The sequence below is a fragment of the Rhodotorula graminis genome, assembly GCF_001329695.1.
Source record: "Rhodotorula graminis WP1 unplaced genomic scaffold RHOBAscaffold_20, whole genome shotgun sequence".
Classification (NCBI taxonomy): domain Eukaryota; kingdom Fungi; phylum Basidiomycota; class Microbotryomycetes; order Sporidiobolales; family Sporidiobolaceae; genus Rhodotorula; species Rhodotorula graminis.
The window spans coordinates 220,322-246,061 of NW_017264947.1; the positions used below are offsets into that span (position 1 = coordinate 220,322).

General features: G+C 68.3%; 10 protein-coding genes across 10 annotated transcripts; 3 read left to right on the forward strand and 7 right to left on the reverse strand.

Annotated features, from left to right (window-relative positions):
* Positions 1-406: 406 nt before the first annotated feature.
* Positions 407-1,984, forward strand: RHOBADRAFT_67048 (uncharacterized protein). The gene is made up of 7 exons (XM_018419163.1): positions 407-500; positions 567-626; positions 697-904; positions 967-1,094; positions 1,166-1,269; positions 1,350-1,803; positions 1,888-1,984. The coding sequence occupies exons 1-7, from the start codon at positions 424-426 to the stop codon at positions 1,913-1,915; spliced, it is 1,059 nt and encodes a 352-aa protein (XP_018267718.1). The 5' UTR covers positions 407-423; the 3' UTR covers positions 1,916-1,984.
* On the reverse strand, positions 1,946-2,884 carry RHOBADRAFT_56503 (uncharacterized protein; the record flags this gene model as incomplete). The annotated part of the gene is made up of 1 exon (XM_018418378.1): positions 1,946-2,884. A coding segment is annotated over one exon (937 nt), but the record flags the coding sequence as incomplete, so codon positions are not given.
* A 924-nt stretch (positions 2,885-3,808) lies between these two features.
* Positions 3,809-5,120, forward strand: RHOBADRAFT_56504 (uncharacterized protein; the record flags this gene model as incomplete). The annotated part of the gene is made up of 4 exons (XM_018418379.1): positions 3,809-3,886; positions 3,958-3,978; positions 4,062-4,135; positions 4,220-5,120. 4 exons carry the CDS (start codon positions 3,809-3,811, stop codon positions 5,118-5,120), a joined length of 1,074 nt encoding a protein of 357 aa, XP_018267720.1.
* A 388-nt stretch (positions 5,121-5,508) lies between these two features.
* Positions 5,509-7,244, reverse strand: RHOBADRAFT_47629 (uncharacterized protein; the record flags this gene model as incomplete). Its single annotated transcript, XM_018415018.1, has 4 exons — positions 5,509-6,649; positions 6,726-6,777; positions 6,841-6,868; positions 6,933-7,244. 4 exons carry the CDS (start codon positions 7,242-7,244, stop codon positions 5,509-5,511), a joined length of 1,533 nt encoding a protein of 510 aa, XP_018267721.1.
* Positions 7,245-7,998: 754 nt separating this feature from the next.
* On the forward strand, positions 7,999-12,632 carry RHOBADRAFT_56505 (uncharacterized protein; the record flags this gene model as incomplete). The annotated part of the gene is made up of 23 exons (XM_018418380.1): positions 7,999-8,350; positions 8,428-8,897; positions 8,960-9,063; positions 9,137-9,172; positions 9,238-9,314; positions 9,384-9,515; positions 9,574-9,689; positions 9,755-9,832; positions 9,893-9,952; positions 10,017-10,127; positions 10,190-10,348; positions 10,414-10,501; positions 10,573-10,590; positions 10,655-10,733; positions 10,808-10,891; positions 10,955-11,015; positions 11,093-11,179; positions 11,261-11,330; positions 11,447-11,532; positions 11,598-11,635; positions 11,735-11,898; positions 12,000-12,135; positions 12,245-12,632. The coding sequence occupies 23 exons, from the start codon at positions 7,999-8,001 to the stop codon at positions 12,573-12,575; spliced, it is 2,937 nt and encodes a 978-aa protein (XP_018267722.1). The 3' UTR covers positions 12,576-12,632.
* Positions 12,633-12,712: 80 nt separating this feature from the next.
* Positions 12,713-13,882, reverse strand: RHOBADRAFT_65786 (uncharacterized protein). The gene is made up of 8 exons (XM_018418774.1): positions 13,751-13,882; positions 13,535-13,603; positions 13,398-13,469; positions 13,208-13,257; positions 13,126-13,144; positions 12,974-13,036; positions 12,881-12,900; positions 12,713-12,795 (listed from the first exon to the last, which is right to left on the reverse strand). The coding sequence occupies exons 1-8, from the start codon at positions 13,854-13,856 to the stop codon at positions 12,745-12,747; spliced, it is 450 nt and encodes a 149-aa protein (XP_018267723.1). The 5' UTR covers positions 13,857-13,882; the 3' UTR covers positions 12,713-12,744.
* Positions 13,883-15,474: 1,592 nt separating this feature from the next.
* RHOBADRAFT_4452 (uncharacterized protein) lies at positions 15,475-15,780 on the reverse strand (the record flags this gene model as incomplete). Its single annotated transcript, XM_018414426.1, has 1 exon — positions 15,475-15,780. A coding segment is annotated over one exon (306 nt), but the record flags the coding sequence as incomplete, so codon positions are not given.
* A 3,074-nt stretch (positions 15,781-18,854) lies between these two features.
* Positions 18,855-19,160, reverse strand: RHOBADRAFT_19158 (uncharacterized protein; the record flags this gene model as incomplete). The annotated part of the gene is made up of 1 exon (XM_018412471.1): positions 18,855-19,160. A coding segment is annotated over one exon (306 nt), but the record flags the coding sequence as incomplete, so codon positions are not given.
* A 1,335-nt stretch (positions 19,161-20,495) lies between these two features.
* Positions 20,496-21,903, reverse strand: RHOBADRAFT_65787 (uncharacterized protein). The gene is made up of 4 exons (XM_018418775.1): positions 21,800-21,903; positions 21,271-21,582; positions 20,936-21,168; positions 20,496-20,852 (listed from the first exon to the last, which is right to left on the reverse strand). Exons 1-4 carry the CDS (start codon positions 21,892-21,894, stop codon positions 20,698-20,700), a joined length of 795 nt encoding a protein of 264 aa, XP_018267726.1. The 5' UTR covers positions 21,895-21,903; the 3' UTR covers positions 20,496-20,697.
* A 98-nt stretch (positions 21,904-22,001) lies between these two features.
* On the reverse strand, positions 22,002-25,415 carry RHOBADRAFT_56509 (uncharacterized protein; the record flags this gene model as incomplete). The annotated part of the gene is made up of 7 exons (XM_018418381.1): positions 22,002-22,561; positions 22,659-24,296; positions 24,397-24,505; positions 24,581-24,607; positions 24,713-24,920; positions 25,091-25,301; positions 25,375-25,415. The coding sequence occupies 7 exons, from the start codon at positions 25,413-25,415 to the stop codon at positions 22,066-22,068; spliced, it is 2,730 nt and encodes a 909-aa protein (XP_018267727.1). The 3' UTR covers positions 22,002-22,065.
* Positions 25,416-25,740: the final 325 nt, after the last annotated feature.

Here is a 25,740-nt window from a genome sequence, read left to right on the forward strand (position 1 = left end):
CTTTCTCTCTGCAGTACCCGGACCCGTGTGTAACTAGCTCTCGTCAGTACATGGCTCGAGTGTCGCGCACCGCCAGCTGTCGAGAGTGTGCCCGGTCGATCACGGTTTCTACGTACGCCCGGCCTGTCCCTCGGAAGCTTGTCGAGACCGAGGCGGCCGCTTCGCTGCGCGAGGTTGTCGTCGAGCCCGAGGAGCTCTGCCGACGACGTCTCTGGCTCGCGAGACGGGAGAGAGCATGCGCGCATGCGCGCATCGGCGCGCGTGCGCGTTGCCTCGTGGGGCCCACTTTGGCCGAGCGCGCACCGGCCGGCTCGTGCGTCACGGTCGGCCCGCCTCCACTGCGCGTTCGTCGTCGTCGACGGCGACGAGAAGCTCGCTCTCTCTCCCGCACAGCACCCTTTCCCTGCACCTCCATCTACCGACATGTCCAACCTTCAGTTCCGCGGCTACTCGATCAAGGACACCGCCAAGTGGACCGAGTTCGAGGTTCGCGACTTTGAGTGCGTCCCGCTTCCTCCCACTCTCGCCAGCTCGTGCGCCGCGACTGACAGCCCTCGAACTTGCAGGCCCATGGGCGAGCGCGACGACACGATCGACATCGAGGTCAAGTTCTGCGGCATCTGCTCGTGCGCCCACCTCCTCCTCCTCTTCCTCGAGTCGCCGTTCCCGAGCTGACTTTGCCCCGTTCGCGCACAGGTCGGACGTCCACACCATCACTGGCGGGTGGGGCGACATCAACACGCCTCTCGTTAGCGGCCACGAGGTCGGCGGTATCGTGCGCAAGGTCGGCAAGGGCGTCAAGGACTTCAAGGAGGGCGACCGTGTCTGCGTCGGCGCCCAGATCGACGCGTGCGGCAAGTGCCGCCAGTGCGGCGACAACCAGGAGAACTACTGCCCCGAGCAGGTGCGTCTCGACTCGTCCCTTCCGAGCGCTCGAGCCGTCCTGACGTCGCTTTCTTCCGCCAGGTCGACACGTACAACGCCCCGGCGTGGGACGGCAAGATCACCCAGGGCGGCTACTCGACGGCCATTCGCGCTCCCGAGAAGTTTGTGTTCCGCGTTCCTGAGGGCGTCGAGCTCGAGGACGCTGCCCCGTGCGTCCCCTCCTCGTCAATCGACCTTCCCAAACTCGGTTTGAGCGCTTACCGACGACTTTCTCTCGCAGGATGGCGTGCGGCGGCCTCACGGTCTTCTCGCCGATGCACCGCTTCGGCGTCAAGCAGGGCATGAAGGTCGGCGTCGCTGGTCTCGGCGGCCTGGGCCACTTTGGTGAGCCTGAACCCTCTCTCTCTCTCTCTCTCTCTCTCTGTCTGTGCCTCGCAACGTACTGACGCCCACCGCCATCGCAGCCGTCATGTTTGCCGTCGCGATGGGCGCCGAGGTCACCGTCTTCACGCACCAGCAGGACAAGGTCGAGGACGCCAAGAAGATGGGCGCGAGCGACGTCGTCCTCACGACCGAGAAGGACTGGCAGAAGAAGTACGCGTTCGCGTTCGACTACATCCTGTGCACGATCGACGTCTCGAAGGCGCTCCCGCTTGAGACCCTCACGTCGATGCTGTACGTCAACGGCCAGCTGCACCTGTGCTGCATGCCCGACGACCCGATCGAGGCCTTCAAGACGCAGTCGCTCGCGGCCAACGGCGCGTCCATCTCGGTCAACCACATCGGCAACAAGATCGAGGCCGAGGCCATGCTCCGCCTCGCCGCCGAGAAGGGCGTCAAGGCCTGGAAGGAGATGATCCCGATGAGCCAGGTCAGCAAGGGCGTCCAGGGCGTCAAGAACAACGACGTTCGCTACCGGTGCGTCTCTCGTCTCTCTCTCCTCCTTCTCGCATTCTCGACGGCGAGCTCGAGACTGACAGTTCCTCGTTGCCCGCCCTGCAGCTACGTCCTCACCCAGGACCTCGCCTGAGCGCTGTCGAGCGCTCTCTGTAGATAGCAACGAGCCGCAACGCGATCATGTTTCGCGAACTGTCTATTCTGCTGCACCGAGAGCGAGCTACAGACCCTGCAAGAAGCCCGCGAGGCCGAGTCCGCCTGCCGCCTTCTCGCCCTGCTCGCGCTTCTTCTTGGCCTCGAGGAGCTCGGCGAGCCCGGATGGCTGCTTTGGCCGCTTGCGCTTCTTGGATGCGGCGGTGGGCGCCGACGTGGGCGTGGGCGTGGACGTGAGGGAGGGAGAGGCGGCAGTCGAGAGGGAGGGGGTCGAGCGGGAGGTGGAAGCGGCCGAGGCGGGCCGCGACGGCTCGACAGGCGGCCCAGGAGGGAGGGAAGTTGATGCTGGACTCGGTCGAGGCGGACGAGAGGTGGCGGGAGCGGCAGTCGAGGTCGACGGAGGAGGGAGGGCCATGGTCGTCGTCGGGGGAGGCGGACGGCAATTCGAGGCCGGCTCGTCTCGCCCGGGTCGTGTCGCTCGGCCAGCAGCAGCGCGAGTCGGACTCGCTCCTCGAGCTGGAGCCGCCGGCCTGGCCGACGTCGAGGCGAGCGCCGTCGGGTGGACCGCCTCGAGGCGCCGCTGGAGGGCGACTCGACGACGCTTCTTGACCGGCTCGAGCGCGCCCTTGCCCATCGTCGTCGCCGCCGCCGCCAATGCCGGAGCAGCAGGGCCCACCGCCTCGCTCGCACGCCTCGACACGGCGCCGCATCCGCCGCACGCCGACCAGAGCTCGCCGCGCTCGACCCACACGCTCGCGTTGATGCCGCCGACGAGCTGTGCGCGACACGCTCGACACTGGATGCCGCCTCGAGGTGCCAGGTGGCTGCTGCCCTGCGTCGCGGCGGCGAGGTGGTGGCTGGCGGCGGACGACAGTCGAGGGCGGGGCGATAGGACGAGGGGGAGGCGCGAGAGGAAGGCGAGTGTCGGGGCGTCGACGGGCGGGTCCATGTCGGTGTGCGAGCAGCAAGCTGAGCTGGGTCGAGAGCAGCAGCAGCAGCTCGCCTGGCTTGCGGTCGAGGAGCGAGAGCAGATGGAGCGAGCCAATCTCTCTCATCGCGCTCGACGCGCCCCACTCGCTGTGGCCTGCGCAGCGGTCAGGTGCACAGCTGCACCGCTTGACTGTGCGCGACTGCGCCGTGCTCGTGCCGACGCTCGAGCTGTACTCGCGCTTCTCCTCCTCATCTCGCCCGGGCGGCGCCCTCGCTCGGCTTCTCGGCGCGCTTGCGCAGCTCTCGAGCGTGAGGCACCTGCACTCGATCACCGACCGGTGACCGCGTGGCCGTGCTTCCATTGCGGGGGTCTCGAGGAGCGAGCGCAGCGACGTCCGTCCCTCCTTCTTCCGAGCGAGCCGCCGCCGCCGCACCTCGTGGGGCGCAGTTCGACAGGGCGGGACCTGGGAGCAGTCGAGCTTACGCGTCGCCAGCTCTCAAGGAGCACCGTGGCGCCGAGCTCCTCGTCGTCGTCGTCGAGCTCTCCTCTGCTCGGAGCGGCGACCGGCTCGCGACGTTCGCTCTTGGCCGAACGTGCGCTACCGCCCACGGTCACGCACCGATCATTCGGACGAGACGGCGAGGAGGAGGAGGCAGGCCCGCGAGCGCCCACAGTCTCGGGAGCTCGGTCGTCGTCGACTCGCCGCCGCCGCTGCAGCTCGACGCACCACGCTGCGCTCTCGCTGCGGGTTATCTCGATCTCTGCCGCACTCGGCAGCAGCTCGATCAGGGTCACTTCGCGCCCACCTCGACGGACGACAGCGCTCGAGGCCCGTCCCCCGCCGGCGCCCGCTCGCCGTCGTCTCGAAGCTCTCGCCCTCCTTCTTCCCCGGCTCGCTCTCCTCGCTCTCCCCCGCCCAATCGCCCATCTCGCCTCGACACGATGCCCAAGGTGCAAGGCGTCCTGCGCAAGTCGGGTGCGCGCGACAACCGCAACGTGCGGCACCAGTCGTGCGAGGGGGTGAGTCCTTCTCCAGCCTCTCGCGTTACGTTCACCTGCAACCTTACACTGACTCGTTCACTCGCACGCAGTGTCGCAGGCGCAAGATGAAGGTGCGTCCGGCCCTCCTGGAGCGGGCCTTCCCACTTTCCTCTGTCCTCGAGCTGAACTCTCTCTCCCCATCTCGCCCTCGCAGTGCTCGAGGACCATGCCCTGCATCGCGTGCGAGGTTCGCGGTCAAAACTGTGTCTGGCTCGACAGCAAGCCGACGTGCGTCCACAGCTCGTCCTCCCTAGTCACCCTCGGACCCCTTCCCTCTCGGCCGTCACTCACTCTCGCGCGCACGCACAACAGGCACGGCCTGTTGCAGCCCTCGCTCCACGAGACGCAGGCCGAGATCGTGCGCCTCGAAAAGGTCATCAAGCAGCTGCAGGCCCTCGTCGCCGAGAAGGACGGCTGCCCGCTCCCTCTTCCCGACGACCTCGTCCCGCCGACGCCGCCCCACGCCCTCGACGCCCTGCCGCAAGGATCGCCGCCGTCCGACCCGCAGCAGGACTTTGACCTCGCGGCGGCCGTCGCCCACTTTGGCGGCGCGTCGTCGCTGACGAGCGCGCCCTCGTGGGTCCCGTCGAGCTGGACTCGCGTCGACGACGGCTCGGCGCCGTCGCCGTCGTTGCCGCTCGAGGCCCTGCCCTGGGCGCGCACCCACGTGGACGAGCCTCGCCAGCTGTACGACTCGACCGTGTCGTACGCGACCTTGCTCGCGAACCCGGTCCCGGCGCTGCACGGCCCTCTTCCGGGCGCCGCCGCGGCCGCCGCCTCTGCCACCACGGTGATCGGTGCCGGCTCGTCGCCGACCATCACCTCGCCGTCGTCATGGGCGATGGCGCACGAGCGCGCGACGACCTGGCCGTCGCCGTCGTCGTCAAGGCGAGGCGACTTTGTCGTCGACTCGGCGTTCGCGCCTCGTTCCTCGTCGTCGTCCTTCTCGCCGCACCCTGCCCTGTCGTCGGCCACCCTGTCCTACTCGCACCTCGCACCTCTTCCGCTCTCGCCTGCGCCGGTCTCGCCTCCGCATCGCCTGCCCGGCCGCGAGACGATCTCGGCCATGGTCCACGGCGTCCGGGTGCAGGCGCCGCCCGCAGCGGCAGACGCGCTCGGCCTCTCGATCGAGAGCACGCAGGGTGCGGGTGGCTCGATGCGCAAGATGGATGCGCTTGCGTGGTCGCTCGTCATGGGCAGCCTCGCGCAGTAGGCTCGTCCTCAGGTCGGTCGCGCCGGTCGCGCCCTCTCTTTCCCTCGCACCTCTTATCTCTCTTCCTCCCTGTCGTAGCCACCTTCTCTCCTCTCTCTCACTCTCTCTCGCACTCTTCTCCTGCCTCGGTCCCGTTAGTCACCTTCTCCCGGTCGCCTCGCAATGTCACCTCGTTCGCTCGCCCGTTCTCCACAAAGGAAGTGCTCAGACCGCTTCCTCGCTCTCGCAGACAGGGCAGAGAGAGAAGAACAGATCCGTTGCACAAGACGAGACCGAAAGAGAACGACGACGACGCTCGTCGAGCCCGCTCCTGCGCTCCTCCCTCGCTCGACGTTCTCGGCCCGGCTCGACGACCGCCTCGGCCACCAAACGAAGCTGCTCGCGCGAGCTACGAGTCGGCGTGCTGCATCGGCGGCAGGCGCAAGGGCGGGAGCCTCGTCGAGCGCCGGTCCTCGTCGCTCGGACCCTCGCCCTCGCGGCTCGACAACGACGCCCGCCCGCCCGGCGAGTCGAGCCCGGCGATGGCACTCAGGCTCGCAAAGCCGGCGAGCCTCGGCCCGGGGCCCTTTGGCGCTGCGCTCGGCGGCGACGAGGACGCCGACGAGCGTGGCGCCGCGAGGCGGAACGGCGGGAGGGTCGGGGCCCTGTCGCCGTCGGCGCAGGACGACGAGGGCGGTGCGGCCGAGGCAGGGGTCGTCCATGCCGTCGAGGCGGTGCCGAGGGGCGAGGCGGCCGACGACAGGCTCGTGACGGCCGACGAGAGGTGCATCGAGCGGTAGGCGAGGGCGGGGATGGCGAGCGGCGCGAGGGCGGCTGGCGATGCGCGTGGTGCCGTCATGACGGGAGCGCCCAGCGAGGGAGGTGACCACTTGATCGGGTTGACGGACGAGGTCGGGCGTGGCGGAGGATGCGGGGTCGACGTGCTCGAAGCGGGCGACGAGGTGACGAGGCCGCTCGCCGCTGACGTGCTCGTCATGCGTGCGGCGGCGGGACCGAACAGCCGAGTGGCGTGCTCGAGCGGTACCGAGGTAAACGCCGAGTTGTCGCCGTGCTTGGGTGCAGGAAGAGGAGGAGGTGGAGGTGCGGGCGAGGACGGCTTGGCCGGCGGTGGCGACGCCGACCTGGACGGCACGGGCTCGCGCGCCTGCGCCTGCTGCAGCGACGACCACGACGCAGCGACGTCGTACTCGCCGTAGCGCCGCGGCGGCGGTGGCGGCGGCGCCGGCGTTGACGAGGCGGGCGCGCGAACGGGCTTGTGCGGCCGAGTCAGCGTCGACGCAGCTCGAGGCGTCAGCGCGACGCACGGTGCGGCGTCCCGCCCGCAGAGCACCTCGGCGAGCGGTCGCTTGCTCGGGAGCCACATGCCCGGGGGCATGGTGCGCTTGGCCTCGTCCTCGAAGAGCTGGTCGGCGACCCGGCTCAAGTCCTCGAGCTCGTCCTGCGACAGGCCGAGGCGCCGGGCGAGCATGAAGGCGTGCTGCTTGAGGCGCGTGATGTCGGCCAGGTTCTTGTCGAGGCGCATCGAGAGGCTGCGAGGCGATGGCGGAGGAGGGGGTCAGTGCGTTCGTCGGCGGCGTGAGGAGCGACGCGGGCGCAAAGACGCACAACGGGTCGACACAGGGGCCCGAGTAGGTGCACGGTTTGCCGCGAAGCCGACCTGTCGACGCGCTCGGGATCAGTCTAGGCGCGAGGGAGAGACAGAGAGAGAGCGAGGACGCACAGTTGCCGCAAGGTCGAGACCGGTCGCACTGCGCGTTCGCACGAGGGTCAGGGTCGTCGCAAAGACACAGAGTGGAAAGGTTGAGGGCGCACCTTGGTCTTGCGGGTGCGGCACCCGTCGCAGTTGCGGACGTTGGACGCCTGGCGCGGGACGAACACGCCGCGAGCCCGGCCTTGAGGCAGACCTTTGTCGCCTTGCTCGTCGATCTTGCGCCGCTTGATCGCCTGCGCCTCGTCGTCGTCGTCGCCCAGGACCTCGGCTGAGATGCGCGCGAGCGTCTGGAAGCGGTCGGCGAGTCGGCCGGTCGAGTTGGCGGGCGAGGCGAGCGGCGGGTCGTCGTCCTCGACGCGGCCACGCTTGTGCGGCACGTCGCCGTAGTAGGTCGGCGGTGGCGAGGTGGACATCGTGTGGCGGAAGGAGGGGGCGATGGCGGAACGACGAGGGAGGGTCCGAGGAAGGCGGACGACGGACTTGAGGCCGACGTCGGCGAGGGGCAGATCTCCGAGTGAGCGGCTTTGGTGCGGTGCGACGACCGGGTGGACGAACAACGTCGACCGGCGGTGACGGGCGAGGATTCGAGGCTTGACGACGACGACGACGAGGCGAGTCGGAGAGCAGGTCGAGGAGGAAGAGGAAGCGAGAAGCAGAAGCGAGCAGAGGCTAACTGGCTGCGGGGCGCGGACTTGCCGCCGCCGACCCATTGCCGCCATTCACGAGACGGTCGCACGCCCCTCGCCCGAGGCGTGAGCGGCTCCGGAGCCGGCGCGGACGTCTCGCGACGAGGGACAGACAGGAGGCGCCTCTCTGACGGATCGGCCGCGTTGCGAGGCTGGCCTCGCTGCTCGTCATCGGCGCTCGTCGGCGCGAAGCCGATTGGAGGTCGACGAGCAGGAAGACGGGCGCGAGGGGAGCGAGGAGGGGGAGGAGGAGAAGGAGGGAGCCGAGATCTCGGGGCGCGCAGCTGCTCGGGCAGACCTGTCGAGCAGCTCTCTTCGACAGCGTATGTCGCTCCAGCAAGCTCGCTCGAGAGCTGCCGGTGGAGGAGGAGAGCCGGTGACGAGGTTGAGGGACCCCCGGCTCTCTGACGTGCCCGCCACCGCGCCCTCGCCGCTAGAGCTGCCGAGCACGAGCCCAGCTGCTCTCAGCGCACTTGCTGCGATGTCCCACCGCGCACCAAGCACCCGCGCGACGCCCGCCAGCCTCCCCTCGCCCACGCCCGCTCCGCACTCTCTCGCTCGCGACGACCTCGACGACACGACCCGCAAGCTGCGGTGGGGGGACGCGCAGGTGCACGAGGTAGACGAGGTGGACGACGGGCACGCCGCGAGGACGGCGCAAGGGCAGCAGGAGGACGACGAGGTCGGCGAGCGGGACGAGGTCGAGGGCGGCGTGCTCGCCATCACGTCAGTCAAGGGCAAGGTCGGCTGCTGCTTCTACGACCCGGTCACCGACAAGCTCTCGGTCCTCGAGGACCAGCAGGACTCGGCCGACTGGGACTTGACCGCCCTCCGTGCGCCCCGAGTCCTCGCTCCTTGTCGTCGAGCAGGGCGCAAAGCGCCCTTCTCTGATCCTGCTGCCCCTCCTCAGTCGTCGAGCAGCTCCTTCCCGCCACCGTCATCACGTCGTCGACGGCGGACGCAGCCTTCCTCGAGACTCTCGACGCTCAGCTCGCTGCGCTGCCGGCCAACGCCTTCTCGTCCGCCGCGTCTACCTCGGGCGTCACCGGCGACACCAACACGCGCCTCGAGTACCGTCCTACTCGCGAGTTTTACGCCGGCCAGGGCAAGTACGCCCTCTCGCAGCTGCACATCCACGAGGGCGGGTGGTACGCCTCGGGCGAGCGGGAGCGCGACGACTTCGACTCGGGCTACGACTCGGGCCTCGGCGTCGACGGCGATCTCGAGCAGGGCTTCAACGACGCGTACGCGTTCGACGATCGGCCGACCAAGCGCAGGAAGACGAGCGCGGCGGGCAACCCGGACGGCGAGGTCTCGAGGAGGAACCAGGAGCTGCGGGTCGAGGCGTTCCTCAACAGCCTCTGCACTAGCTCGCTCATGGTACGCCCTCGTCTCACATGCCCTCTGAGCCTTTACGAGACTGACACACTTCTCATGCCCAGGTCGGATGCGCCGGCGCCCTGCTCAACCACCTGCACAAGACCCGCTCGGACCTCGGCGAGCTGAGCGACGGCATCCAGGTCAAAGGTCTCGAGCTCATCAAGCTGTGCGTCCCAGTCTTTCTCCATCTGTATCTGCTTCGGACGACCCGCTCATCCTGTTCTCGTCGTCGTCAACAGCGACAAGATCATGCTCGTCAACTCGGACGCGCTCACGTACGCGCCTCGCCGGGCAACTGCCACCTCCTCTCGTCCCTCTCCACTAACCTCGAAGCTCGCAGGTCGCTCCAGATCTTCCAGGACGAGGCGCACGCGGCGACGGGCTCGTCGGCGACAAAGGAAGGCCTCTCGCTCTTTGGTGAGCTCAGTCGCTCGCTCCCTCTCGTGGACCGTGAGCCATCTCCTGACTTACCTTTTGTCGTCGCAGGCATCGTCAACATTGCGCGCACGCCGCTCGGCAAGCTCCTCATGCGCCAGTGGTTCATCCGGCCGTCGCTCGAGCTCGACGTCATCGAGGCGCGGCACGATGCCGTCGAGTGCTTCATTCGCGACGAGAACCGTGCGTCCACACTTCTCCTGCTCCTCTACGTCCATGGCCTGACGGTCACGACTCGCAGAGCCGGCCATCGACGCCGTCGAGGCCAACTTCAAGCACATCAAGAACGTCCGCCGCGTCCTCAAGGCCATCGCGAGCGGCGACGGGTCGCTGTCGGACTGGCAGGCCATCTGGATGGTGAGCACCTTTGCCCTCTTTGTACGAGTAGAGCGGGCCTTGACGCACTCTCGGAGCCTCTCCAGTTTGTCTACGGCTCGATCCAGATTCGCGACGCCATCCTCAGCCTCGAGCACCGCCAGAGCGTCGAGATCGTGGACAAGGTGCGCTCCACGCTTCATCGAGCGTCCCTTCGAGCGTCACTGACCCTCTGTCCCCCACAGTTTCTCGACTCGTTCGACTCGCTCGCGTTCAAGGACCTCGGCGAGATCATCAACAACGTCGTGCGTGCTCTCCTCTCTCCTCTCGGCAGCGACGAGACTGTCCTGACCCGTCTCGAGAGCGCAGATCGACTGGCAAGAGTCGCAGCTTACGCAGGGCAAGGTGTGCATCCGGCCCGGCATCGACGCCGAGCTCGACAAGCTGCGTCGTCGCTACGCCGGCCTCGAGTCGTTCCTCGTACGTCTCGTCGAGCTCGTGTGCCGCAGTGTGTGCAGCATTGACGTTGAGCTCGCCTGCAGTCGAGCGTCGCCAAGGACGTCGCCTTCGATCTTCCTCGCGAACTCGCCAAGGACCTGTCGCTCGTCTACTTCCCGCAACTCGGGTACCTCATCACGATCGCCAACGAGCCAAACGTCACCGACGCCGACAAGTACGGCGCGTTCGGGTGGGACTTTCAGGTGCGCTCGGACCCCCAACCTCTTCCCTCTCCCCGCCGACCGCCTGACACCCTTGCCTCGAGCAGTTCGTCACCGAGCAGCAGGCCTACTTCAAGAGCAGCAAATGCCGCGACCTCGACCGCCACATCGGCGACCTGCAGTGCTTCATCTCGGGTGCGTCGCCCCTCTTCCCCCTCCTCCTCCCCACCCTTTCGCCCGAGACTGACGACCTCGCTCCCTCGCAGACAAGGAGATCGAGATCCGTGCGCCCACGTCCTCTTGTACACGTTCACAAGTGTGGCGCACTGACACGTTGAGCCGCCGCAGTTCACGCTCTCGTCGGGCACGTCCTCGAGCTTCAAGGCCAGATGCTCTCGGCCGCCGACGCTCTCGCCGAGCTCGACTGGTGCGCTCTCTGTTCCTCATCTCTCTATCTGCCTGATCGGGGCCACGAAGGTCTGACCGATACGTCGCACGCAGCCTCATCGCGTTCGCCGGCGCTTCAAGGCTGTACGACTGGGTGCGCCCCGTCATGACGGAGGACGCAGTCTGCAAGATCATCAAGTGCGTCCTCGTCGTCTCCGTATCGCTCGTCGCGCCCTGACTGACACCTCGTCGTCGTTGCAGAGGCCGTCACCCGCTCGCCGAGCTGTGTGTCGAGACGTTTGTCCCGAACGGCACGTCGCTCGTGAGTCGCGCTCAGTCTCGCCGTCCCTGCCTCGACCTCGGCGACAATAGTATCTGACGTGCTCGTTGCGCCTGCAGGTTGGCGGGCAGGCGACGATCAAGCCGGACTCGGAGCAAGAAGTCGAGCTGTGCGGCGACGAGGACAAGAGCATGATCATCCTCACGGTGCGTCGACTGCCCCTCCCACTCTTCTCTCGCTCTCTGTCGAGGACGTCGACAACGAGCCTGACGATTTTGACCGGACAGGGCGCCAACTTTAGCGGCAAGAGCGTCTACCTCAAGCAGGTCGCGCTCATCACGTTCATGGCCCACATCGGTGCGCTCGCTCTTTCTCTCCTCTCCTCCCGCCCCCCTCGACGAGACATGATTGTCGACGGCTTTCCTGGCGCGCTTGCACGAGACCGTCAACTGACAACGCCGTCGTTTGCGCAGGATGCTTCGTCCCCGCCGAGGACGCCCTCATCGGCTTGACGGACAGGCTCATGACGAGGGTTTCGACGAGGGAGTCGGTCACGAGGGTGCGTGCGGCTCTTTCTCGACTGCTCGTCGCCTGCGACCGAGACTGACTCACCTCGTCGCGCAGGGCTCGTCGGCGTTCATGATCGACTTGCAGCAGATCGCGTGAGTTTCTCGGCTCTCTACGGCCGTGTCCTCCTTTGGACTCGTCGTCACGACTCTAGTGGACCCTTACTGACAGACGTTGCCTGTCTCCTGCCCCAGGTTCGCCTTGCGCAACCTCACGCCGCGCTCGCTCCTCGTCCTCGACGAGTTCGGCAAGGGCACCGAGGCCGACGACGGGGCAGGCCTCTTCTGCGGCGTCATCGAGCACCTCCTCGGTCTCGGACGGGACGCTCCTCGCGTCGTTGTCGCGACGCACTTTCAGCGTGCGTCGGCGACTTTCCTTCCTTCCCTCTCCTCCCAGCTCTTCTCCCTCTTGCCCGCCTTTCCAGGGCGCTATTGACAGACGTCACCTCGCCAAATACAGACGTCTTCCTGAACGGCCTCCTGTCGCGCAAGCTCCCTGCGACGCTCGCGCACATGGAGATCCGCGTCGACGAGTCGACGGCAGGCAGCAGCAGCGCCGAGACCAAGGGCGTCGAGAGCGTCGCCTACCTCTACCGGTGCGCCTCACTCTCACTCTCACTCTCTCTTTCCGACCCTCTCGAGCGTCTGCGGATCGGGCCCGTCACGAATTTCGAGCGCACTGACCCCTTCAGATCTCGCCCGCAGCCTCGCACCCGGTCTCGCCCTCTCGTCCCACGCGACCTCTCTCGCCTCGCTCTTTGGCCTCTCTCCCGACGTCCTGCTTCGCGCCGAGGAGGTGTCGCACGCCGTGTCGACCTTCTCGCTCGACGCGCTCGCGCTCAGCGACGAGGCGCAGATGAGCGCCGCCGAGCGGGACGAGCTGCGCGAGGTCGAGGCGTGCGCGAGGAGGTTCGTCGGGCTTGAGCTTGGCGCGGCGAGGGAGGGCGAGGGGCAGGACGGCGTCGAGGAGCTAAAGGAGAGGCTCAGGTGGGTGCTCGACGGCGAGGGCGGCGGGTTCGAGGACGGCACGACCTGAGCTGCACGGTCGTGATCGAGGAGCGCTTGTAGCATGCGGGAAAGACGCTTTCAGACAACGCGAGACCGAGAAGAGCGAGCCTCTCGCCGAGAAGCGCCTGCACCAAGAGAAGCTCTCGGTCGGAATTGCGAGGCTCGTTGCAAGTTCAGGCAGATAGAGAGAGGACTGTTCAGAGCTCGTCCTTGGTCGGCTTGCGGTTCTTGATGTCGAGGAGCTCGACCTGCAGGGGCGAGAAGAGAGAGGGTCAGTCGGGCGGTCCGTGCGGCGCGGTCGACCGGAGCGAGCTGGCGAGAGAGGGCACGCACGTCGAAAATGAGGGTAGCACCTGCGTCAGGGGCAAGACGAGACTGTCAGTGACTCGCTGCATGACAAGAGAGGAAAGCGAAAAGACGACGCACCGCCGGGAATGACGCCGCCAGCGCCGCGCGAGCCGTAGCCGAGGGCGGGCGGGATCGTGAGGGCTGCGCCGGGCGAGAGTGAGCTCGTCGCTCTTGTGATAGGCAGGAAGGTGACACGATGGTGCAGTAGGGGAGGGAAAAGAGGGACGCACTGCGCTTCTCGCCCGGGCACTGCGAGCGGTTCAAAGGGTCAGGACCTGCGGAGGTTCGCGAAGACGGCGGAGAGCGTCGTACCATGTCGAGCAAGCCGTGCTCCCAGCCAGACACGACGTGACCTTTCCCGACTGCGTGCAGGAAGAAGAAGGAGAGAAGAGGTGGGCGAGAGGAGGCGAAGAGAGGGAAGAGGAGGGGTCGTTCGGGAAGAAGTGTCAGCGACGGTCCCCTCGACTTGGGGGTCTCGTGCAGAGGACTGTGTGCGACGTACTGACGAAGTCGAAGGGCTGGCCACGCTTGCGGGACGAGTCGAACTCCTTGCCGTCGGCGGCGAGGCGACCATCTGCGACGAGGAGGTCCGAGAGGGTGAGCGCTGAACGTTCTGGACAAACTCGAGGGGGGACGCACCGTAGTGCATCGAGAGCTTGTCGCCGTTGCGAGACTTGAAGATGCAGGGCGTGGGCTTGTGCGTGACATCTGCTCGTCGGTGCGAGAGGGGGGCGATGAGAAGGCGAGGGAGGCGGCGAGGGCGGCGAGGGGCACGGGAACGAGCGCGGCGAAATCGTGGGAGGCAACAGAGTCAGTCACTGTGCACTTGGAGAGCAACAGGGACGCTGGACGCACCGATCTTGAGGTCGGCGAGGTCGGCGGGCGAGGCGGACGACGCGGCAGCTCCCGTCGCGCCCAGGTACGACGTGGTGCCGAGCAGAAGCACTCCCACCGAGAGCATGGCGCCCCAGACACGGTTCGAGACGCGGCGCATCGTGGATCAGAGCTGTGGGCGAGGAGGAGACGGGGGACGACGACGACGAAGGCGGGGAAGGGCGAGCGCTCTCTCAAACTCTCGTACTGACCGGCAGAGGCGCTATGGACAGTTGCGAATGCAGCGCGAGGGAAGAAGGACCCGCTACGCAAAGTAAGGAAGAGCGGAATGCGAGAGCTAAACACACGACGGAGGGAGGGAGAGGAGCAAGCGGGTCTATGTGCAGGGGGGGGGGGCGAGTACGAGGGGCAACAGACAAAGGAAGGGACTGCAAGGAGAGAAGGAACGACGAGGACGACGACAGGAGCGCGGGTGGGCGGGATAAGACCGGGGAGGGAGATGCACAAGGGCGGGAAGGGAGGGCAAGGTTGCGGTGCGGCGGTTGCGACGGCGAGGGTGACGAGGTGCGAGTGCGAGTGCGAGTGAGGCAAGAGGCGAAATCGAGAGGAAAGGAAGAGTAGGCGAGGGCGACCTAGGTCGAGAACGGCGTGAAGCGCATGCAGCGCTCCTCCCTGCGAGGCGTCGCCCCGCCACCGTCACTCGACGCGGTCGGGCTGCTCGCACCGGTCGCCTCGCCCGCAGCGACGGCGGCGGCCGCAGCAGCGTCGACGAACGACTGGGCGCGGTCGAACGGCCGCAGCGTCAGGTTGTGGCCGCGCAACTTGGGGCGAGACGACGACGACGACGACGACGACTCGTCGACGGACAGCGACGACGAGCTCGGGTGACGCTCGAGGTGCTCGGTGAGCTCGAACGCCGCCGAGTCGAGGGCGTGCGAGGTGACGGCGTCGACGCCCTTGATGGTCGACGAGCCCGACGACTGGTGCGACAGGGGCGGGCGCTTCAGGGCGTCGTAAGGCGGCAGGGGAAGGGGCGACGCCGTGCGCGACGACGCCTTGATCGTGCCGTTGCGGTCGACCGAGGCGAGCGAGCCGGCGAGCGACGTAGAGTCGCTCGTGCTCGGGCTGCTCGACCCGCTCGTGCCCCACCCACTGCTCGACGAGCTGCTTGCGCCGCCCTCGCCGCCGCTGCTCGCGCTGCCCGTCGTCGCAGCCGCCGACTCCTCCTTCTGGCGGCGGAACGGCAACCTCCTGCCGCCGCGCGCCTCTTTGGGCAGGTTCTTGACCTCCTCCCTCGCCCGACGCGCCGCCTCCTCCCTCGCCGCCTTGGCCGCCGCACGTGCACCCTCGGGCCCAGTGAGGCACCTCGCGCGCTTGTGGTAGTCGGGCGGCGGGCCGGCGCGAGCGGTGCAGGGCGGCGGGAGCGCGTCGTCGTCGAGCGCAGCAGCGTCGGCCCCGCCGCCCGCGAGCGGCAACGGGATGAGCGGCGGGCCGAACGCGTACGAGTCGAGTGACGGCGAAAGCGCGAGGGACCCGGGCAGGGACCCGTACGAGTCGATGCTGCTGCGCGCGCTCGCGAGCGACGACGCAATCGACGGCCGGCGCGAGTGGTCGCGCGAGCCGTGCGGGTCGGGTGACGACGACAGCGACGCAGCGAACGTCGACCCGGTCGAGCCGATGCCGTACCCGAACGGCGACGACGCGACTTGGCCGGGCAGGCTCGCGGCGCTCGTCGGGCGCGACGGGCGGCGGTGGATAAAGATGCGGAGGAGGGTGCCGTCAAACTCGGCGCGCGGTGCGGCCGACGACACGTCGCTGCCGAGCGTCACGAGCTTCTCGTAGTGCCCGCCGCTCTCGCCGTACGAGTCGGCGACGACGTGCACCTTGTGGCCTCGGCGCATGGCGACCGTGATGTTGTCGAGCGAGAAGCCGGGCAGGTGGACGCGCACGACGACTTGCGACGGGTCGGACCGGTCGATGTCGAGCGACGTATTGGGCGGCTCGGGACGCTCGTCGAGGACTGCGAGGCATGTGGAAGGCGAACGATCAGCCCCTGATGGCTCGAAAGATGAGGAAGGAGAGCGCGCGGGACGCACAGTAGTCGCCCTGGGGCTTGTACACCTCGCCGCCCTCGTCGACGACCTGCTCGTGCCCCTCGTCGTTGACAAAGATCCGCCCACCCGCGCTCGCGCCGTCGGCCGTCGTCGTCCCGCTCGTCCCGCACGAGCTGCTCGACGCGCTGCAGATGCTCGACGCGTCGCTGTCGAACACCCAGGGCCGGCCCGACGACGACGTCGACGTCGTGTCGGCCGACGATGGGCGAGTCGCCGAGGTGCCGCAGTGCGCCGGCCCGGGTCCCGACGGCGGCATCGAGCCGGCGCGAGAGGACGACGCCGACCCGCCCATGACGGACGCCGCGCCGCCAAAGTTGGGGCGCAAGGACGGCGTCGACGACGAGAGAGTCGACGCGCGCGGCGAGTTGAACGGCGAAGCGAGCGGGCTCGAGGCGCGGTGCGAGGATGCGGCGATGGCGGTCGTCGTCGGGGCCGAGGCGCTCGACGACGGCGGGAAGACGGCGACCGATGGCGAGCCGGCGGGCGACGACGTCAGGCTCGCCGAGTGCGTGATGGGCGACGGGGCGTGCATGCCGGCGTAGGCGGAGCTCGACGTGACGATGCTGGGAAGGAGCGGGCGGGCGCTCGGCGCCGTCGACTTGAGGAACGGCGGCACGGCGTGCGGCACGTCCGAGCCGCGCTCGCGCAGCCCGAGACCGTCCATGCGCTGCTCGAGCGACGTCGACAGGCCGACCTCGCAGCTGCCGCGGCGCAGCGGCTCGTTGAGCAGGTCGGCGGCGCCGAGGTCGCTCTGGAGGGTCGACATGCTCGTGTACGACGCGCTCGAGGCGGTCGAGGCGAGGGTCGCGACGCTGTCGTCGGACGAGTTGTGGCGCTCACCCTCGAGCGAGGGGCGAGTCGGGTGGTCGTGGAAGGGGGCGTCTGGTATGGGCGCTCGTGGCGCAGGAGGCGAGGGTGGGGGCGCCATCGAGGGCGAGGCGGACGAGGTGGGCCGATGAGAAGAAGGCGAGGCGGTCTTCTTGGGCGGGTTCTTCTCGTCTGCCGAGGGGCGAGGTCGCAGAGCGTGGGTCGGCAGGGCGTGGACGAGGGAGGACGGGGAAGGGCGAGAGGGCTCGTCAGTGCTTCGGCCCAGTGCGAGAGGGGAGCGTCTGCTCGCGCGGGCTGGGCGAGGGCGGGAGGGGCGTGGCGAGCGAGGCCGCGGTGGCACTCGAGCTTCGCGTTGGCGAGCTTCTCGCGCGTGCCTTGCGGCGGGGGAGGGCCGTGGATTGCGATTGGGAGGAGGACGAGGGATCGACGGAACCCGCTTGCGAGGCTGGCGATTCCGTCATCGTGCGCCGCATTTACCCAGCTTGGCAAGGACCCGGCCGGTGGAACCACCGAGCGGGGGCAGACAGAGAGAGAGATGAACGCACCGTCGAGCCGACAAAGTTGCGCGCGCGGACAGCCGAAGCCGAAGAAGAGGGTCGCTGTTGGCGAGGAGGAGGAGGAGGGAGGGGGAGGGAGGAAAGAGGTCAGTCCGTGTGCGCTTGAACGGAGAGTTGCGAGTAGCTAGACCCTGGGACCTGGCGAGCGAGAGAAGAGTCCGGGCGGGCCCAGTGGCCGCGGATAAGATCGCCCGACGTCAAAGGGGGACGGAGGAGGAGGGGGAGGAGCCGACCTCCCCCCCCCCCGCCTGGCCCAGCACCTCGAGCGCGGCGCTCGCGCGTCCGATAGCTCGACAGTCCTCCTTGAGAGCACTGTGCGAGCGCGCACCTCCTCGAGCGAGGTGGGAGCTCCGCCAGAGGTCGTCGTCGGTCGCGGGTCCTCCTCCCACCGCGCTGGACCTCTCTCGTGCCGCAGAGCTCGCGTGACAGAGAGAGTGAGCGCACCTGCTGCACGAGAGCTGCTGTTGGCCTTGTAGCCACGTCGTGTGTCGGTGCGCGAGTTGCGGAAGGACGTCCGGCACGAGGCGGAGTTGGAGAGTCGGACGAGAGGTCGGGGGGCGCGGCGCAGGCGGAGCTGGGCGCGTGTGTGCGGTGGATGGTGCTGAGCTGCAGCTGGCAAGTCGAGTAGGCCAAGCTGGCTGTGCGGTTCAAACGCGGTGGGGGAGGAAGCGCGCCCCTTGCAGTCGGCCGCCTCGCCCGCTCCCCCTGGCTCTCAAGCGGAATTGCGTCGCGCGCGCCCTTCCAGCTTGCCCCCGCTTTCATTTCTCCTGCGCGCACCTGGACCTGGCATTCATCCACGCTGCTACTCGCCCGCCCTTGCATTGTCGCCGCTTCCTCCTCCTGCTCCTCGTTTCTCGCCGATTTGCTGCGCTGCTTCTTCCCTGTACTCGCCTTGCTCCTGCTTGACCGCTTTCTCTACGTCAGTGTCGGCCTCTCGCATCGGAGTGCGCTCAAGTCCGCACACCCGCCACGCCTCGAAGCCGAGACGGAGCTACAATCACGATGCGAGCCTCGAACTGTCAAACGGACGAACCGCTCGGGCTCGAGCCAGCGCAAGGCGGCCTGCGCACGCGAGCGGCGGCGGCGTCGGCGCGTCCGCTGCAACGTCGAGGCCCCTCGGCCCGATCGGTGCGCACGCGGCGCGCGAGCTGAGGCCGGAGCCCGGGTCCGTGCGGCCTCTCTCGCAGTCCAAGCGCCTCGCTCTCGCCCTTTCGATGCTCTCTCGAGCTCTGCGTTCGCGTCGACGGCCGAGGTCGAGCTCCGAGCTCAAGCTAGGTGCGCCGACTCGTCGCGAGCAGAGCGGTTTCCCGCTCGGCTTCGCAGAGAACGCTCAACTTGGGAAGGCCGCCTTTGTCGCTCTCGAGCCTCTCTAGCTCGACTCGGCTGCTTCGCGACAGTCCTGCTGCAGCATTCCAGACCTCCATGCTCGATGTACAGACCCATGCCCTCACTGCTCGTCCGCTGCTCGCACTCGCACCCTCGCCTGCACCGAACTCGACCCTCCCTCACGCCGAGACGACGGCCGGCTCGTCGCGCAGCACCTCGCCCTCCTCGTGCTCGAGCTGCTGCGCCACCCTCGAGCGAGCGCGGAATGCGGGTCCGACTGCGCGTGGCCGAGGACAAAGGTCAGTCGGGCCGGGCGGTCGAGGAACGGAAGGAGAGAGAGGATGACGCACAGCGGATGAAGAGGAGAGGGACCGCCGTAAAGGCGAGCGCGATGAAGCCAACGAGTGTGCTCGCCCAGGGAAAGCCAAGGCGAAGGTACATGCTGCGTCGGTCGTGAGAGGCGCTGTCGGCTCGTGCACTCGAGGGAGGATGGGAGAGCGGGACGCACGTGTTGCCAAAGAAGGGGAAAACCGAGCCGAGGATACCGCGCATGAGCGACTGGGCGGCTTGCGCCGACGAGCCGTACCGCTCGTAGACGTCGGCGAGCTGCAGGGGCGAGGAAAGGGGCAGTCAGCTCGTGTGGGCGAGGATGACGAGGAAGACGAGAGGCGACGGCGTACATAGTTGTAGGTCGCCAAGTAGATGATCCACAACCCGGTTTGAGCGACAACGAGGCTGACGATGGGCGCCGCCGGGTGGATCCACGAGCGCGCGCTAGAGAGGCAAGGTCGTCAGTCACCCGTTCGGACCGCTCTTTTTGCTACTCTGCGCCCGCTCGGACGAAGAGAGGCTGCAAGATCTGAGAGGAGGACGAGAGACTCACGTCCAGGCGAAAGCGAACGAGCCCGCCGAGAACAGGAGCGCGCCGCCGACGGACGAGTACAGCCTCGCCTCGGGCTTGGCGCGCCCGCCGCCCTCGCGCACCGAGCGGCGGTACAGGCGCTCCTGGATGAACTTGTGCTCGACGAGGCCGACGAGGGCCGCGACGGCGCCGCCGAGGAGGGGCGTCGCGCCTTGGCCCGAGTTCCAGCCGTACGTCTCCTTGAACACGAGCGAGATGGCGCCGTTCCAGACTGGGTCGCAGCGACGAGCGGGTAAAGCATCGAGTTGATGTTGGAGGGGCGCGAGCAGCGGAGGATAGGGTTCGACGAAGGGGGGAGGGAGAGGACCCTCCTGCGGGTTGAGCGGGTCGCGCGCAGCGAATGCGCCGACCTCGACGGCGCCGGCGTCGACGCCCGCGTGCTCCTTCTCCGTCGCGGCGTGCGTGCCCTCGTATTTGACGTCGGCGGTGGACATGAGCGTCGAGGTGCTGGGCGAAGCGAGGCGAGACGAGGCGTGGGGGAGATAGGCTTTGGCGTTGCCGAGGATTGGCGGGCGAGGGCGAGGAGGGAGAGAAGAGTGTCGGCGAAAGTCGAGAGGCGGTCGGTAAAGGAGTGTCGGTCGGGAGAGCGACGAGCGAGCCGACGTCGCAGCGGGACAGAGGAGCGAGGGAAGCAGAGCTGAGCCCGCCTCGCCGCGAGCGAGTCGACGGCGTGGGGAGCTCCGCCGCTCCGTCGCAAGCGTTGGGGGCACCGAAGAGTGCGACGCCCGAGCCTCGCAGCGCTCGACACCTTTTCGGCACGCGCCGACCCTTTTTTGGCGCGACGAGCTGCGATTGCGGAGGCGGCGTCGGCGGTGACGGCGGAGGTGGACGGGCGAGAGTCGGCGGCTTCGAGAGAGCCAGTATCAGAAGCGAGAAGCACAGCCGGACACGCTGTGGGCGTGAGGAAGTGTCAGAGGAAGGCGTGAGGAGGAGGAGGAAGGGAGAGAGGGGAGAGGGACGAGCGACGCACCTAATCTCGCTCGCCGGACCACGCTCGACCGCCATGCCGAACCGTCGAGGAGATCCCACATTCTCGGTGCAAGAGCCAACAACAAAAGAGGGGAACCACGACCAAGGGCGGAAAGAAGAGGTCGAGGGCGAGGCGAGGAGGGGAAGTACGACGAGACGACGAGAAGGGGAAAACAGGGTGTGGGAGGGACGGAACGGCGGCTATGTGCGACGGGTGTGAAGAAGGGGAGGGGGCGGCCGCAACAAGGCGCATCAAGCGGCCACGTCGCGGCGGTCCTCGATCGGCTCGTAGCCGTCCTCGACGCCGGGCGCGATGCGGAACGCCCTCGTGGCGCGAGCGAGGAGGAGGACGATGACGATGAACAGGTTGAGCGCGTACGCGACGACCGTCTCGACCCAGGCGCGGTCTGTTTGCGACGGTGCGAGCGCGAGGTCAGGTCCCGCTCGACGCCGAGCGACTGAGAAACGGCGAGAGGAAAGCGGGACGGACCGAGCTTCGAGTCGTAGGCGAACCTCGAGTCGTGGTGGAACTCGTACGCGACGAGGCTGCTGCTGACGCACATGAAGAAGGCCTGGAGGACCATGAGGCCGGCGACGACCTTCCACCCGCTGCGGAGCTTCTCGGTGCGGAAGCCGCGCCCGGCGTTGGCGGTGCCGAGGAGCGTCAAGGTGAGGGCGATGAGGTTGGCAAAGGCGAAGACGAGCGAGAGCTGCTGGGCGTATCTGTGCGCGTAAGGGGATGGTCAGACCGCTCTCGTGCCCACGCACGCGGCCCGGCCCTTAGCCGCGCCGCGACCAACGAGAGAGAGGACCGCAGGGACGCACCCAGCCATCCTCCACGCGTCGCAGAAGCCGAACAGCTCCTCGTCGGCGTCCTTCCCTCCACCGCTCGCCGTACCGGCCGTCGAGCCATGCGCCTCGCCCGCCTGCCCGGTGAGCCACAAGACGCCGGCCCACACGCCATCGTCTTTGCCGTCCTCGTTGCGCGCCGGCGAGCCGCCGCAGTCGACGCCTCGCTGCGGGAACGAGCGGCAGTGGACGACGCCGGGCTCGTACGACGACGAGGTGCACTGCTGGAACAGGCCGTACGAGGTCGTGAGGTGGACGGGGACGGTCGAGTTGGTGCGGGTCATGATCCTGCTTGGCGGCAAGGCGAGGGCGAGTGAGGAACGGTTGGCGAGATTCATGACGAAGGTGGGGGAGGAGCGATGAGGGAGAGAAGGATGGGGGACACGGGCAACGCGAGTCAGTGACAGTCAGTGCAGGCCTCTGTCCTGCTGCAGCAGACCGTGCCGCACCTCGCAACGCTGCAGCAGGGCCCGCGCGAAGGAGAGGCGAGAGAGGTCGGACGCACCATCTTGGGCCGGTCATCATCGACGCGAGGTCGAGCGACAGGGTCGTCCAAGAGATGGCGAGCGCGACGAGGTACAGGACGAGCAAGCCCTTCATCCTGGCGAGTCGAGCAGAGGGTGGACGAGTGCGAGAGGAGGTCGGCTCGTCCTCGCCGTCCGATCAGGCTTGCGCACGTCTCGCAGGTACCGGTACGCTGGACAAGATCAAGCAAAGCGATGCTATTGCCCTCGTCTACAGACCAAGCCGCCCTCGCCGCGTCACACCTCGTCACGACCCGAGCGGCCGCACGAGCGTCGGCGCCACCCGCTTCTTCTGCTTCTTCTCCGGCGGCGGCCCGTCCTCGTCCTGCGCTCCGTCCCTCGCACCCGCCGCACTCGAGGAGCCCGCACCTGCTGCCGAGCTGGGACGCTTGACCGGCGACGACGACGCCGAGTCGGACTGCGTCAGGTCGACGACGACGGCAGACGTGCTCGTGCCCGCGCTCGCGCTCGTCGGGGCGCCCGTCGACGACGACGACGAGGCGACCTTGGCAAAGAGCGACGGCAGCGCGCCGCCACTGTCGGGCTTGGGCTCGACCTTGACCCGGGGCGAGGGAGCGGGCGCTGGCGCAGTCGAAGCGGCGGCGACGGCGGCGGACGCATCGGCGGGAAAGGTCCACGGGCGTTGGTCGGCGTACAGGGTGCCGAGCTCGCCCGGCTCGAACGCGACGACGCTGCAGTAGCCGTCCTGGCTCGAGATGACGAGCGTCTGGCCGTCGGTCGACCTGCGCGAGGAAAGCTCGTCAGGCGCGTGTTCTCCTCGTTCGAGCCTGCGCTCGCGCCCACACGAGAGAGAGAGAGACAGAGGGAGGAGAGACGGACCAGGTGAGGTCGGTGAAAGGCGCGTAGTGCAGGTTGCCGAACATGGCGATCGGGCCCGCCTGCTGCGTGTCGTAGAGGTACACCGAGTCGAGCGTCGCGACGGCGTACACCATGCGGTACGGCAGGTCGAACATGCTCTGCGGCTTGTCCTTGTCGTCGCCGTCGAGCGCGCGCGCCTTGCCCTTGTCGCCCGCCGCCGACGAGGACGAGGACGAGGACGGGCCGATGAGGCTCACGTCCTTGGTCTCACTCCCGAGCTCGACCCTCGCGACGCCCTCGTCCTCGCCCTCGAGCTCGACACGCTCGACCTCGCTCCCGCTCTTGACCGCAACGGCGCCGGGGCCCGCCGCAGCCGCACCCGAGCCCGAGCCCGAGCCCGCGGCCGACGACGACGACGACGACGAGCGCAGGTCGAACAGGACGGGGCAGAACCGGATCGCGATGCTCGTCGTGCGGTGGCCGGGCAGGTGCGCGACCGGCGGCCGAGCGACGTTGGCGCGCGAGTAGATGTAGACGGTCGGGCGCGGCTCGGTCGCTCCGGCTCCTGGTGCGGCGCGATCGTCCTTCTTGTCCTTCTTGTCGCGCTTCGACGACGACGGCGCGCCCGAGCCCGAGCCCGAGGCCGAGAGCGACGCCGGGGCGGCGTATGGGTCCTCCCACAGGCCGGCGGGCGTGAGGAGGAGCGAGCCGTCGGTGCTCCAGCACAGGCGCCGGAAGAAGGGCGTGCTGTTGGCGTCGCCGTACAGCTTGATCGTCTGCGTCTGCAGCGGCTGCTGCTGCTGGTGCTGCTGCTGCGAGTGGGCGGTACTCGAGGACAGCTCGTCGGCGGCGGCGGGCGCGGGCGCGGGCGAGATCTTGGGCGACAGGGGGAGCATGACGGCCGGCAGGGGCGGCGCCGGGCTCGGGCTCCTCATCGACAGGCTGCCACTGCCGCCGCCGCTGCCGCCGGGAGGCATCGCGACGGGCGTCAACCTCGGGCTCTGGCTCGGTTGGCTGCCGCTCGTCGAGCTGCGCCTCGAGTGCGAGTGCGCCCTCGGCGGCGGCGGCGGCGGGTGGTGCGGGATGCCCGTCGGCGGGTCCATCGGCTTCATGACCTCGGCGCCGCCCGTCGTGGTCGCGGCAGTCGTCGCCGTCGAGCGGTCCGACACGTCGCTGCGGGTCGACGACGCGCGCGCCGGCATGCCCGGACGACTCGCCGTCGCGCCGGCGCTCGAGCTCGGCGTGAGGAGGTCGGGAGCGGCGGCCTCGCTCGGCTTGCGCGCGCGCTTAAGCGACCCGGACGACGTCGACGAGGCGCTCGGGCCGGCCGAGCTCGACGAGGCCGACAGCGGGCGGCGCTGCACCTCGAGGCGCGAGTTCTTGCCGACTGCGTGCACCTCGACGCCGCCTGCGCCGCCCTTCTTGGCGTCGCGCACCTTGTAGACGTGCATGCTCCGGTCGGAGCTCTGCGTCGCGATGAGCTCGCCGCGCGGGTCCCAGCACACGCCCTGGACGTAGTTGGTGTGCTCGGCGATCTTGTACAGCGGCGCACCCGACAGGACGTCGTAGATGGTCGCCGTGTGGTCGACCGAGCCGGCGAGGAGGCGGTCGCCCGACGGCGACCACGCGAGGTCGTAGATCTCCTTGCCCGACATGCTCCTGCAGACGTGCTGGGTGTGAACGGGGAGGCCAAGAAACGCTCGAGGTATCTCGCGAGGATGGCGGGCACGAGCGGTACCGAGGAGAGAGCGAGACGCACCTGATCATGCTCCTGACCCTCCAGCTCTCCTTCTCGTACGCGCGGTCCTCGTCCGTCTCGCCCATCTTCTTGCTGCTCTCGCCCGGGACCCAGATGAGGATGTTGCCGTCTGCGGGTTGTGCGGGCCAAGGGTCAGTACGGCAAGGACGTCAAGGTTCGCGAGGGAAGGAGGAGGGGGACGCACCGTCGCCGGCCGACGCGAGCATCTCGCCTGCGAGGAAAGGGCCGGTCGGTCAGTACTGCTGGGACAAACTCAATCGTTCGGCTCCCTCGCGAGGAGAGAGAGGCCAAGATGAGTCTGGAGCAGTCGACTCACCAACAGGCGCGAACCGGACGCAGTTGACGACGCCCGTGTGCTGGCTCAGGGTGGCGAGGTACTCGACCTTGGGCTCAGGCGCAGGCTTGTTGGCGTGTGGTGCGGATGAAGACGAGCTCGAGGGCGCAGGAGCGGCGGAAGTGGGCTGCTTGGCGGGAAGCGAGAGGGCGGACGCGTCGGGGTGCGGACGAGGCGTGACGAGCCAGAGCTGCGTGCGAGTCCGGGTGGCGTGTCAGTTACTGAGACGACCAACACCTCCGAAGAGGGGCCGAGCTGCACGACGCAGCGGTCGTCGCTCCTCGCCCACTCGAGCTGCCCCACCTCGCTCGTGGCCGCCCGGGGCGTCTCCTCGAGGAGAGAAGGCGAGAGGAGACGCACGCGAACGTTGTTGTCGCCGCCGCACGTGGCGAGCCTCCACGACTTGTCGCGGTCGTTCGAGTCGTGCTCGCGCTTAAGACGCTCGCTGCGCGCGTGGTCGTCCTCGCCGGCGTGGTTGTCGACGCCGGTCGCACCGAGCTTGGCGTACGGGTGGGCGGGCTTGATGTGCTGGCTTGGCGGTACGCTGTGCAGGTCGGCGCTGAAGATGGGCCTGGGCAGGGGGAGGGACAAGGCGGTGAGCGGGGCTGCGAGATGGAGGGGGAGGAGGAGGAAGGCGGGCGCACTTGGTCTCGTGCCAGCGGATCTCGAGGGCCTTGCACTTCATTGTGCCCTGCGCTCGGTGGTCGTACGAGCTGGTAGAGCGAGAGCGAGGCGGTTGAAGGAGCGAGAGCTGGACGAGGTCGACGCGTCGACAAGACCGTGTCGGCCCACCTCGCCTGGACTGGCCGGTTGGGCGAAAGCCTCTTGCGAAGTACTACTGAAGCGCGTACGATCCTCCCTGAACCAGCAGAGCGAAGTCTGAGAGAGCGAGCCAGGTTCGAGACGGTGAGCTGGCCTCGCGCCGCTCCCCTCTGCTGCAGTGTTGCTGGGCCCGAGCAGTACGAGAAGATGTCCTCGGGTGCTGTCGAGCTACAACTAGCCCAACCGAG